At 37.8% G+C, this 13,410-nt stretch overlaps 2 protein-coding genes across 2 annotated transcripts; one reads left to right on the top strand and one right to left on the bottom strand.

The window, feature by feature from the left end:
* Positions 1-874: 874 nt before the first annotated feature.
* Positions 875-7,412, bottom strand: LOC124435338. The gene is made up of 6 exons (XM_046985273.1): positions 7,376-7,412; positions 5,939-6,821; positions 5,410-5,469; positions 4,597-4,786; positions 3,444-3,601; positions 875-2,528 (listed from the first exon to the last, which is right to left on the bottom strand). The coding sequence occupies exons 2-6, from the start codon at positions 6,137-6,139 to the stop codon at positions 2,304-2,306; spliced, it is 834 nt and encodes a 277-aa protein (XP_046841229.1). The 5' UTR covers positions 6,140-6,821; positions 7,376-7,412; the 3' UTR covers positions 875-2,303.
* A 1,356-nt stretch (positions 7,413-8,768) lies between these two features.
* On the top strand, positions 8,769-12,205 carry LOC124435334 (histamine H2 receptor-like). Its single transcript, XM_046985270.1, has 2 exons — positions 8,769-10,173; positions 11,045-12,205. The coding sequence occupies exons 1-2, from the start codon at positions 9,327-9,329 to the stop codon at positions 11,545-11,547; spliced, it is 1,350 nt and encodes a 449-aa protein (XP_046841226.1). The 5' UTR covers positions 8,769-9,326; the 3' UTR covers positions 11,548-12,205.
* The last annotated feature ends 1,205 nt before the right edge of the window (positions 12,206-13,410 follow it).

The raw sequence follows: 13,410 nt of genomic DNA, 5'->3' as shown, positions 1-13,410 counted from the left end.
CATGTTTCGGTAAACTTATGTCATCATCAGTTTGAATGAATTTGTTACAAAATGTGATACTTAAGAAAGTGTGTTAAGAGTGAAGATTTTTCGGAAATTCAAACGTAAAAATTTATCTTGCCTTCAAAACTGTCAAGAACATGTTAAGTAAAAAACAGATTTTGCTGGTAGTACACGATCGTGAAACCCAAGTTACTCATTTGTTTAGGTGTATGGGGCATTCAATGATATTGCCGTTTTCCTAATTTTGGGACCAGCTTGAGATCACTTTTTAACTTATTTGAAACTAGAGAATAAATTGCGTCAATATATTTACAGTGTTACCACTTTTATTTTCAGCTTAAAGTACAAACTGTATCAGCGTGTTGCTGTCACAGATTCCATCAGAAATGACGGTGAACTTCCTGCTGCTGAAAGCTGCATGGCTGATGACGACGAGGACTTCGGAGAGGTATGATGATTTTGTACAATCCTTTGAGGACAGCTAGCACCCCACCCCCCTGCGAAGTGTCTATTCATACGTGTATTTGTCCATAGAAAGTGGAATTCAAAAAGGGGGGAAATCCTGGCAGAAAACTGATCGAAAAACTGAAGGACATGCGCGCCGATAAGGTTTGAGAATTTTGCCATGGCGATGACGAGAATAGCGAATTGTCACGAAATTGAACTGAATTCGATTTATTTTACAATTTTAGGAGGATGATACGATGCGATTGACAGACTCGTTTGACGTCGATTTGAGCTGAATTGGATTGAAATGAAATATGGCAAGTTCTTACCAATTTTAAGCAATTTTGATTTAAACAAAATATAGCGTCTCGGAGGCATTAATAACAGTAGTCTCAGGCTTCTGCATAAACATACCTACAAGATGGAAAGACGGTTTAATATTTATTGCTTACGAAATGAAATATATTGGTTTGTTTGAAACTTTTAGTCATAATAACAGTGTTGGCGCGCGAGAGGTTCTTACCGTCTTGAGGCAAGAGCAATTTTGGAACGCACAAAAACAATTGCCAGAAGTAGCGCATGTGCATTAAACTGCAGATCCAATCACCCGCGATTAATAGACTCTTTGCACAACCCTAGCTTACTGAATATAACTGGAAGGTACCACCTCCCGCTAAAATTTGAAACCATCAATTTAAATAGTCCCAATTTTTCCACGCTCGGCCCCCAAAAAAGTTCATTTACGACCGTAGGCTAATATGCGGGATTCGACCCGAAGACACGCGTGTCCGGAGGTAAAGTTTGGCTTCATGCAAGTACGCGCATGTTTAGCTGAAGGTAGCGTTCCAGTTATATATTTAGTTCAACGCACTGTGTGCTGAAAGGTAGCATTCCAGTTTTATATTTAGTTCAATTTACTGTGTGTTGAATGTTTTGCTTTGGGATATCTGACAGTGACCTCTGTGTTACGGCACCTGGGGGAAGTTGACCCTCCCCTTCCACCACTGCAATATAATCATACTAAGTTAGCATTTTGCTCAGGTCAGTAATATAAACTGTTCCTTTCTCAAAACGAGTGAAGAAACACGACATTTTGATCCATGTATTGCTACTCCCAGTTCTGTAGCTGGCTTCGATAATCCCCCCATCGAAGATGGAGCTGGCTACGGCACTTCCTGTACTTCGTTACAGTAACAGGATTTTACAACCAGCTGAGCAGAGAAAGCGCAATGTTTAATGAATGAAATCGCACGTAACACTTTTCACTGGTCCACGATAGTTTTTTATCATTATAATTAAACGTTTTATCGTCAAAGTATCAGCGTAGAATCTCTACAGAGCACTGAAATAAAATATTACAATTTGCTGATGTCCCGATGGAGGCCCAAATTTTCTCATGTTCGTCGATGCAGCAATGCTCTCGTCCTCTCGCATTAGTTCAAACAAAATGTGATGGAAGATTGTACAAATATTTCCTGGATTTTGGGGAGTTAAGTAACACTAACTGTATAATTGCAAATGCGTATCTCCAACACAAATTCAAAATTTGACGGCCCTTTTTCATTCCATCGCCCACTAAAAATTAACAGCTGGGGGCACGCCACTGACTCATCGTACCTAGAAAACTTGCATTTTTTTGTCACATTTTCTAATAACGAAAATGTTTTTATTTCGAAAAACGAAATGTTCTCTCCCTCTCGAAGTAAAGCGTCCATTAATACTAGGACGAACAGCGTCGAGGTAATCAAAATGGTCTTTAGTGCATAAGAATGGCTTTTGCGATGATTTTTGTCGATTTCTGTTCTGTTTACAACCATATGTACAAATGATTTTGAAGCTCGTATCAGCTCGGATTAGCTCGGATTGTTTGGACAAGGTGAAGAACTCGTGTTGTCGGTTGTAGAGCTATACAGCGACCAGGACGGTATGTATTCCTTGTCGCGTCGTGATACGGTTGATGCAGCACTGTAAGCAGGAGTTGCGCGTCTCGTGGGTTGTTCGCGGTACAGTTCCATGATATCGTGCGATGAGTTGCCGAAAATACTATTCTCGTACGAGGCTGTGTACGAAGCAAATTCCTAAAAACAAAACAGCCGATGTTAAATAACGAAGTCAGAAGTTTTATTCCAAATCCGATTCCCATCGACTGCTTGTATTGCGACAATCTTACTCACGTCTTTCGTGTCAAGGAAATTAAATGCTATGAATTTTTCGACTATCCCGACTACACTTCCAAACAGTGGCGTATTACTAATTACGAGGCCTGTAGGCTAAGACAAAGTTAAGGGCCTTTATGCGATATCTATTCCTCCTACTAAGTTCAATTTTCCTTTACGTTGCATTTCCTGTTAGTAACCCAAAAATACAAAATAAAACAAATTCCGAAGAGGGACATCTCGTTTTCTTGATATTCAAGATATTACAAGAGTTTGAAACAAAAGATGGTGTAATATTTCGTTTTTATTCCAAAGATATCATCAGACTTTTGTTTTATTTTGTATTATTTGAAATTGTCTGCTTGTCCTGGTTATTGTTAGTAACCCCATAGGGTAAAAAATGGGAAAAGTTCATTTTAAAGGAAAACGAAATTTCAAAAATCATTGACATGGTCAGGGAAATAGGAAAAGTTAAGACTTCATGAGTTCTGAGCATTGCGCATTTGAACAGTAGATAGTACGAAAGCCATTTTTCCTTTGCATTTAATGGCTCGTAAGGGTTTCAGCAGCGTAAACTATCTAAGTTAAGCACATTTAGCTAGCCTGCATGGAAAGCAAAAACGTTCAAATCCTAATTCTGTCCAGTTACAACCTGCCTTTCGAAAGCTCAGGCCTGTGGGCTTAAGCCTACTCAGCCTACTGGATAATCTACCCTGCTTCCAAATAAGGACATTAGACATTGGAATCTTATACAGCTTATTATCCGGACTGTGATGTACGAATAAATAGATCACGGAATGTTGATTCACAGGCACTCACAATGTTTCGCATCATTACCTTCCAAGGATTTTTCCAAGAAACCGAATTGACCATAACCAGTAAACTTGCCAAGCAGAGGCAAAATCCCAAGACAGCTCCCCCCACAATGACACCAAAAATGGCGGCCAAATATGCAACATCACCACAGTCCACCGCTGAAGAAATCGTCTTTTTATCTGAAATAAAGATTGGCAAATAATTTTACGATTTCGGTTTGTGATTCAAAAAATGTTGAAATACCGCCGAGCTCCCAACAAACAATTCGAAATTTTTCGCGATTTTAAATATTCGGCATACTCATGCCTACGAATGTTTCACATCATATATCTTGCAAACCCAGAGAGTTTCTTTGTGAATGCACCTTGAAATCAGAAATGTTGTCTGTCATCAGCACTTGTACTATTTTTTTACTGAAACGAAAATTTTGGGAAATTGAAGTTAATTGTTCGGTGTACATTGTCCATTAATGTTTCTGAGGGAAAAGGAGACGAAACTCTGTTTCTCCCTAATTGAGTTGAAAACGGTGAAGTTTATGTTTGAATGGACATAGAAGAATATCACAGTGTGTGTGTTGAGGATAATGTCGAACAAAGTCGTTATGATGAAGGAGGAAGAGGGAATTGTTTTGGATCAGCAGCTTGTCGAAATCAATTTTATTCGTTTTCCCTTTTTCAATCGAGACTACAACATCATGAGACAATTTTAAATATTCTTATTTAATTTAATTGGCGGAATTATTTAGAATTCCGTGTACATAATCTATTTTCTGATTACATCCACTCGGCGATGCCATTGGGCGTAGGAAGAAGATCGATAATTGTGTAGAGGGTGGCTCGTATTCATACATGCATGCTATTGTCCGTCGAAAACAATAGATTTCAAAGGAAATATGCGAATATGTGCACCCACCCCCATTTATCGGTCATCCTACGCCCATGGTTGAGATGAAGCAGTAAGCCTGTATTTGTAACGTCGTTACAAAGTTAAGCATGGCAATTCGTCAAAACAGCTGACGACAGGCTTTAATTGTTACTCGACAATTTGTTTCGTGTTTGTTCTGCGTTGCACACGATATGTATACATATATTTTATTTTATTTTACTTTATTTTATATATATATATACATAGGGATATAAATATTAAATAATTCCTCAAGAAGCTGCATACGAACCTGTCATCCCGTCTTTTACGTAACAAACGCACGAGTCATTTGCCGACGAACAGACGTAGCCATCCTTTTTATCCCAGTAATTCATCCTTCTCGTCATATCTTTCCATTCGATCCAATCGGGTCCGTCGAGAACCATTGCAAACAGCGACAAAGCCATTGATACCACAAGGAATATTGTTGTCGTGAATGTCTGGAAATTTTTTATGTATAAATGTTGTAGTAATTGCTTTAACACTAAAAGCAAATGAGAATGACGAGACAGGAAATCGAAAATCTTTGAAATGAAAGAAGCCTTAATCGAGTCTGATGATGAATTTGCAATAACTGCGAAATATTACTGTTAAAATAAAAAATTGTCTTGTTTGTATCTCAAGTATTGAGTTAAGCATGAACTTTTTATTCGAAGTATGTTTCATATTGTACTACATAAAATTGTCCGCTGGTAACGGAGTAAAGCAGCCCTGCGGATGGAATTTTTCAAATTTGCTTTACGACACAAACAAGTTGCTTTTTTGGCGTTTTTTTTTACATCCAAGCTGGATTGATGCAGCGCAATTTTGATGATCAGATAAAAATACTTGTGAAAGTATTTTTAGCATGGACAAATGGAAAAATTAAGTATGTAGAAGTGCACATAACAGCTTAAGACAATAACAACCATCTTTAGGGAAGCGAATGAGATTTACAGTAAAAGTTGGCAGCTTTTGTGAGGGATGGTACAGTTGCTTTATATGATGGACAGTCTCTTTTCCTGCTGCGTTTGAAAATTGACCTTCTATCACAGGATTTTGAAGAGATAAATATTCCACTTACGAATCTTCTTCTATACTGTCCGAATGCGGCAAACAGCGTCATGATGGACGAACAAATATACTAAAAGACAGAAACGAGCAAGTTCAACTTAAAGCTTATTCTAAGCGTTACAACACTAAAACCATGAACGAAAGCGAGGAAATATACCTATCCTAAACTTAACATTCACGGCATCTCTAAAAATATGGGAAACGCATTTTCGTTCAAGCGTTTTGGTTTCGAAACAGAATTTGCGCACGAGGTCGCCGAGCTCTAACTGTTTGAAACTAGACGATACAAACGCGTTAATGGAATTATTAGATTGCTAGTAGAATGATATTTATATTTGTTTTTTGAGTTTGGACATAAAATGTGAAATTCAAACTGCCATGTCCTAAGCTAAATTTTCATCTGCGTTTTTTGTTTGTGTAAAATTCTCGTTGATGTCACTAGACAACTGAACGTTATTTAGGTCAACGTAAAAAGACTATTTTACATATATAACAGAGTTGAAGATACATTTAACGAAGATGTTTATTACGCAACTCACCGAAGCGCTCAGCCAGTAGTGACTGAAGTCGTATTCGGTCTCTAGTTTCTGTTGTAGACGAGAAATATGGCGAAAATGATCTAAGTACAAAGCAAGACTGCCCGAGATCAGGATAACAGTCGATATTGTCAACTTTGTGCAGCTGAAAATGCTCAAAAGCATTCGAGCTTTCGGTGAATTTTTCACACGATGAGCGAACATATTTTATGAGACGCCAACACTTCTCAAAGTGAAATTAAAATTGAAAAATGACGTGCGAGTGATATATAGTAGTCAGCAACTCCTTCTGTTGTGAGAGATCGAATTGACGCACGCTCTGAATCACTGTTTAATTTAAGAGCGTATTTAGCATGAAGGAAATGTAACCAAGCAGGTGTTTCTATGTTTGGTAACCAAGAGCGAAACGGTGTCGTATGCAAATAACGTTCAACTGAGTACGTGCAGGAGAAGGCCATTCCTAATGCACCTGCATGAGGGCAGATACGCGTAGAAGTAACTGGTTCAAATAAGATGAAAAAACTGTGTTGCTCCTCACAATGACAGCCTTAAAAAATTGACACACGTGAGAGTTGAAGGCGTGCCTGCTCTCGGCAAGTTGAGATTATTTCCAGTAATAAAGCATCAGGGCGTTTCACATTCAATTTGAGCCCTCAGTCAAACGCTTCTCTTTGTAGTTTATAATGTAGCTGAAATAGGAAAAAAACTGCTTGCTTCTGCCATACTGCTCAATTCTGTGCCAGCAACCTAATACCATTACTGTTCTCCAAGTGCTATTTACACGTTGTACATCTGTCCTTTTTAGCTGCAAAGCTCTTGCCATTTCATTTGCTTGATGAAATTCCGACTGCAAAATGAATTGCGCAGATCATCGTCCAATGAAATCCTTGATGGAAATGGAAAAAATGATGTTAGTGTACAGCACGTTGTTTCTTTACCTGATTGTATCGCTGGCAGATCTTTTGTCAAAGATTATCGCAGGTTACAGGTGCCTTTTAATATACCTGGTGGCCGGTTTACACACTCCACACGACATGAATATAGATGCCGCGATAAGCCCTCATTGCTCATTGAGCTTATTCTCTTTATCTTCGATGATGCGCGCGCACAGCACCGGTCAACTGCTGAGAAATGCAAACTAGTCTTTATTTAAGTGCCCGGGCAGGAATTTGATGAAAAACGCGAGTCTCTTGTAGATAGTTAATCAGTCAACGCTTGTCAATTGAAATGTATAAAATAATTTGACAGATTTAGCATAGGAAATCAATTGGAACGAAATCGCACATGTTTAATATTTCGTAGAGCAGTATGTTAGAAAACTAAAATGTGATCATTACGTGATCATTTCGTAGAGCAGTATGTTAGAAAACTAAAATGTGTTCATTACGTGATCAGTCTTGCATCAACCACGTGGAGAATGTGTGATCATCGACTGCTCACCTTTTGTCTGAGAGTAGCTCTGAGAAAATTCGCTTTTTTCATCTACATGGAAGGTTTCTTGATTCACAAAGTGAATTCGCAGTTCCCGAACACCTTTCGTAACCGCTAGTTTCTATTATTGTCTGCCCGTGTTTTCTCGACAGAAGCATCTCGGTTAGGCGAGGATAAAAATAGCCGACCTCCTCATGCATGCTCGCGACCACAAAGAGCTCTTCGGAAATTGAAAAAAGTCAATAAAATCTTTCTTTGTTAAGAATTCATGTCTGCGAACAATTAAGTGCCGCCTCGATGCTAGACATCGAACTGTCAGCGGAAATCTTTAGTTGTGTTTATAGCGCGATTCTTACGCGACGAGGATATTAAGGTTAATTCAACCAGGAGAACTGCTGTGGTATGTAATAGCTTTAATGAACGAGACATTCAGAGCACGACAAATTTAAAGACATCAAATTTTTTTCTTTTTAAACATTCTAAAAGATAAATCTTTAAACTTTCTAAGTCCCGAGTTACGAAATCGTTTCTCTATGTATGATAGATTTTTCCGGAATGCTTTCGACAAACATTCAGATCAATGTCCATAATAAAGAACGGGACTCCATGTGGCTTGCGTGTATTTTTAGTTCAATTTGCCAACTGTATATGATGATTCCCAAACAAGTCATTGGAATGCTTCGAGATCTTTGTATCCAGTGATTCTTCATTTGTTTCGGCGTGATTTGCCCCAGGCTCCCAGCAATCATCGGTGTAAAAATGCCCTTACATCATGTGATGTTTTTACCTTCACGGTAAATGGTGATTTGATAGACAACTTATAGAAACTATGGCGTAAGGATTGAGTTATATAAAAGTAATATAAAAGTAATATAAAAGTAATATATATAATATATATAATAATAAGGATAACTATAATGTATACAAAGTGTGTAACAATGTGTGTATATAAAGAAATATATATAAATAATTTTATATAATGGGATTTTGTGATAGAAACTATCGCAAACAAAATCGCACGGATAGAGTGCTCAATGCCACGGCAGAGCGGTATAATTGAAAATAAAATGAACCACGAATTACTTCATCGAAATTTATTCCCTACAGAACTGTTTTGTATGGCAGTTGTTTAACTTGCCACACTCGTCAGGAGAATTCTCCGATGAAGTAATTCGTGGTTTATTTTATTTTCGATTAAATAATTTTATATATATTTAATATATATTTCCATTTCTCCACATTGAAACACATGCTTGTTTCAAATTTTAAAGATTTTTCAAGATCTTATCGACGTGAATCTGCTAATTGTTCATGTTATACAATTTCAAAATGTCTATATTGTTCATCTTGCATTAATTTTTCTCCTTGTGAAGAGATAAAAGCTTTAAAAATCAATGACCCCTTTCATTTATGCACATTGCTTACATAAATATCACAACAGGCTATCTTCCCAGGTATGGTCTGCGGTAAAAAAAAATAAATATCCCACGCATTTATTAAGGAAAGACGTATCTAGCAAACGGCAACCGTTTCCCCTGGCGTTGGATTTTAATGAAGTTATATGATCTGACGCATTTGAAAAGAGAAAAAACTTTTTAGTTTCTGTAACCACAATGTTAGTTTTAATCATAAATTTTTTCATCGCATGACTTGCACTTTTTTATTGCATTCACAAAGCTATAGAAGTTTTAAGACCGCCCATTGGGAAGGAACTGTTCGCGTATTCTTTCCAGCTCTCCGTCTCCAACCTCGATGAGAATGGCATCTTGCGTACACGACTTGCGTATTTATGCCGGATCCAACTTGGTGTAAACGGCTGTTTCGAACACGGAGTTATTGAATCGAGGAAAAGTCTTGTCGGTGTATCGATTTGAGCCACAATATATATGTCATATTGCAAGGTGAAAGTGTTACGGCGACTTCGAACTGATAATTGTTTTTCTTGCTAATAACGGAGCTTATGAATCGAATCATCATAAACACCCCAGAGATGAACGGAACCCTTATTAATATGACAAGCAATTCGGGCACCACCAGCGCCACCACAGGTCTACTTTTCACTACAGCGCCATTAATGGAAACGACAATTTTCTCGTCGACAAATTTCACCACTTCTGAACCTTCTTTGAGGGTGCGTACAAGTAAAAATCCCGAATTCCCCTTGTGGTTTGTCATTGGCCTTGTTATCTTGGGTATACTTACGTTGTTGGGCAACGGTATCGTCGTCTATCTTGTGGCAGCAAGACCCAAACTTCGCTCGAAAACCAATTTCATGGTCATGTCTTTGGCGTTCTCAGATATCGTCGTCGGCGTTGGAATAGTTCCATCGTTCTTGGCATGCATGTACGAGAAGTGCGATAACCTGCTAACAAAACTATTTTACGATGCTTTTCTGTTCGTGTCCGTTTGCAATTTATGTTGCATAACGTTCGATCGCTTCTTGGCCGTCACTAGACCACTTCGCTATCACACGAGGGTAACGCGTGGGGCAGTTATCAAAGGGGTGGCACTTAGTTGGATTATACCAAGTGTAGTCGCGCTGATACCAGTAACTTGGCAATATACGAACACGTCTTCTAGTGCTCGAAAAACATACGACAAGATTTACTATACCGTACAAGTCGTCATTTTCGTGTTTTGCCCTTGTCTCATCATGTTGATCGTGTATGCTGTTATCGTGAACGTTGCATGGAAACAGAGCCGGCACATTCATCACTTGAGAACAACCGTCAACAGTTCTGGTGTAGGACCTGATAACGCTTCCGTGACATCAACAAGAGAAGCAAAAGCAACCTTGAAAGTATTCGGTGAGTGCCTATTTTCTGTTTCAATCTGTTGTGTTTAGAGTGTCCAACTGTTTCTTTGCCGTAGAAATGCTTAAAAAAAGTTGAAGTGTCCAAGACACTGCAACACCACGCACACAGTGTTGTCAAACGGAAGACATGAACAGTAGCATAACGCATGGCATGCTGGGATCAAACGATGCTTCCCAATCCCATGCATAGAAATGTCTGGAATTAATCATTCACTTGTATTTTGCACTATTTTTGGTAATATTTCACTTTTGAACTTCTTGAAAAATGAAAACATCGACCGCTGATTAACCGAATCATCGACTGTTGAATGTGTGTCTTGAAACAGTGACGTAACCAGCCTGTACGTTAGGTCGTGCTATAAGATATTCGGTGCAAAAACTAGAAATTTCTAAAGAAATTAACAATGGTAAAAGTCTAGCTTGACCAAACTTGCTGGCTGGCTACGGCAATGACTTGAAAGCTTTCATCGACTTTATATAAGTCTATTCTTTGGTGAAGTCGAATTTTTTTACTGTTGTAAGGAGATTGAGATTAATTCAACAGCTTTTATAGGTTTTATGTTTTGACTGTCGGTATAGAATTCCAGTTATATTTATGTAGTTTAACGCTTTCTACGAAATATTTTGAAGTATTTATTGAAAAGAAGTTAATGAAGTTGGACATATTATCTGAAGGATTTTTTCAAATATATAAAAAAAACAAACAGCATGACTGGTAGTGCAAAACCAACAATCTATATAATATTTTGAACTAATTTTAATTTAATATAAAATTTGGTGTTAAGTAAAGGCTTACATAAAAGGAGGGCAACAAATGAAAATGGAAATATAATTACACAATTGGATCTCACTCCGTATTTTAGGTACTGTCGTTCTCATGTTCGTGGCGTGCTGGGCCTTCTCAGCTTTCCGTACTATTGTCACGATATATAACTTGATGCGCGTTCCAGAAAACGCCATCCACGTGTCCAGATTACTGCTTGTTGCGAACAGCGCTGTCAATCCTATTATCTACGCAATGTGGAAGCAGGACATCAAGAACGAGATGAGAAGACTTCTTAGGCTGTATTTGCCTGCAGTGAAGCCTTCGATTACATTGGCTGCTCGTCAGTGCAGTGCAAGTTCCACCATGAAATCTGTGACTTATTTAAAAAGGAAGACTAAAAATGGTGATTTGAAAACAGGTGGCACTGCCGTGCAAATGAAACCAGACTGTGAGCGGTCAAAGAGTGGTGTCGTCAACCACGGATTGGGAAGTGTTGAAGAGATCACCACTACTTTTGACATGGCAACTTCGATGCGACCTAGGCAATCGGCTGCGTTCGGTATTGATAATATTGTACCGAAAATAGATGGGATGGAATAAGTTGGTGCATCAAAACACGCATCTTATATTTGATTAGCAAACAAGAATCCTCCATTGCCTGTCGTGGAAAAAAGGAATAATTTTCACAAGAATATTCAGCAGCACAAGTCGTCATTTCCGACAGGCGAGGGTGTTTGAAACTTGTAATTTCTTTCATTCTTTTTGCATTATTTGTACAAAGTGTTTGTATCTTTGTTATGTATTGTATTGAAGTATGGAATACGGATCATTGATTACTGATCAGACAACGGCAGTTTTGTGTTAAAGGGAGCATCAATTCGTTAATATAGTTACATATGCTCAAAATGGTACCGGAATCGTCAAACATACAAATGACAAGACATTTATGGTATTTGCTAATGAATTCCTATCCAGAAATGTCAGATTGATTATTCGGTATAAAAAGGCCTAGCATCATAAAGTCTTGAGTAATTTTTCTTATTCATACAAATGTATATAAATGAACTCTTAACCGTATGGAAGTATAAATGAATCTTAACAAATGTAAATGTAAATGAACTCTTACGAAGTCAGGTTTCACAGTCCAGTTTGGTGATGGATTTTTTAAAGATTTTCTGCACAAGATTTTGATTTGAGTTTTTTTAAACTCAACACAAGATCACTAAATTGGTCTTAAATATACGTTCTTACAAAATTAGCACAAGCTCTTAAAATTTCCTGTGAATTTCTTGAAGATTTAATGCAAGGTCATGTGTGTTTCAAATGCGCACAGAGTAGTTTTATTTCTCAGATTTAACATTCTCAAGCTACACAAAAGAGACTGCAAACTCTTCACCGTGTGGTAAACTTACTTCTTGCAATTTTGACGCATTTACATTTTATCTACATTGCTTATGATAATCATGAAAAACAATTCAACACTTAAATATTTTCAAAGCAATTGGATGCAGTGCTTGGCGTACCCAGCTCGACAATTGGGAATGGTGGATATTTATATGTGCATGTTCTGCCGTTTCACATTTCTTTGGAAGGAATTGTTTTCTGCGGATTAAAATATGCATATATGAATGTTGCTTCCCCTCTAACTAATGATCGTCCCACCCCAATATATAGGCCACTGGTTGGATGAAGTATAAAATTTATTGCTCTGCATGTTTCTTTTATTTTTCCATCCAGAACACATGCACTTCTCTTATGTAGAAAGTTATCCTTTTACTATATATATATTTTAGTAAATGAGATTTTACATTACATGTTTGTAGATGTAGGTCGTTCAGGTTATCGTGGAGTCCTGAGAAGGACTGTTATTGTTGATGTTGACTGACGTTTTGACTTGAATCAATTGATTCTGAAGATGACTGTTGCTAAGGTTATCGAAAGTCAGTCCACATCAATACTAACAGTTCTTCTCAGAGCTTGACGAACCTGGGCGATCTACAACTACATGTAACGATAATACTTGTGTAAAATTTTTTCGCATTACGTTCATCATAGGCTCTCTTACGCGTTGGAACATTTTTGCTTTGTCTCAACTCTGTTAAAATGTTTCATATTTTGCCAGCAATAATGATATAATGAAAGAGTCACGAGAGTTGACAAGAGTGACTGGCGCCATCTATCATTTGCTGTCGTTTTTGTCCAAAAACCGTTTCTGTTGACGACCTTTGCTTTCGCTGAAAAAATGTTGACGAATTCAAGTATGATTTGATGGCTTTACCTTATTTTGCGTCGCTGACGTCAGAAGTGTCAAGTGCTTATGTGATCAGGAAATACTTGGCTTCTCGGAAAATGTGTTAGCTAAATCATTGCTGCTAGCCAAATAATAAAAGCGATTATTTGTAAAATTAGAGCGCACGCAACAATACTGGCTGTAAGTCAGCGTTTCCAAAATAAATATTTTGT

Source organism: Xenia sp. Carnegie-2017, unplaced genomic scaffold (genome assembly GCF_021976095.1).
Source record: "Xenia sp. Carnegie-2017 unplaced genomic scaffold, XeniaSp_v1 HiC_scaffold_14, whole genome shotgun sequence".
Lineage (NCBI taxonomy): Eukaryota > Metazoa > Cnidaria > Anthozoa > Malacalcyonacea > Xeniidae > Xenia > Xenia sp. Carnegie-2017.
This window is presented reverse-complemented; position numbering and strand designations above follow the sequence as displayed.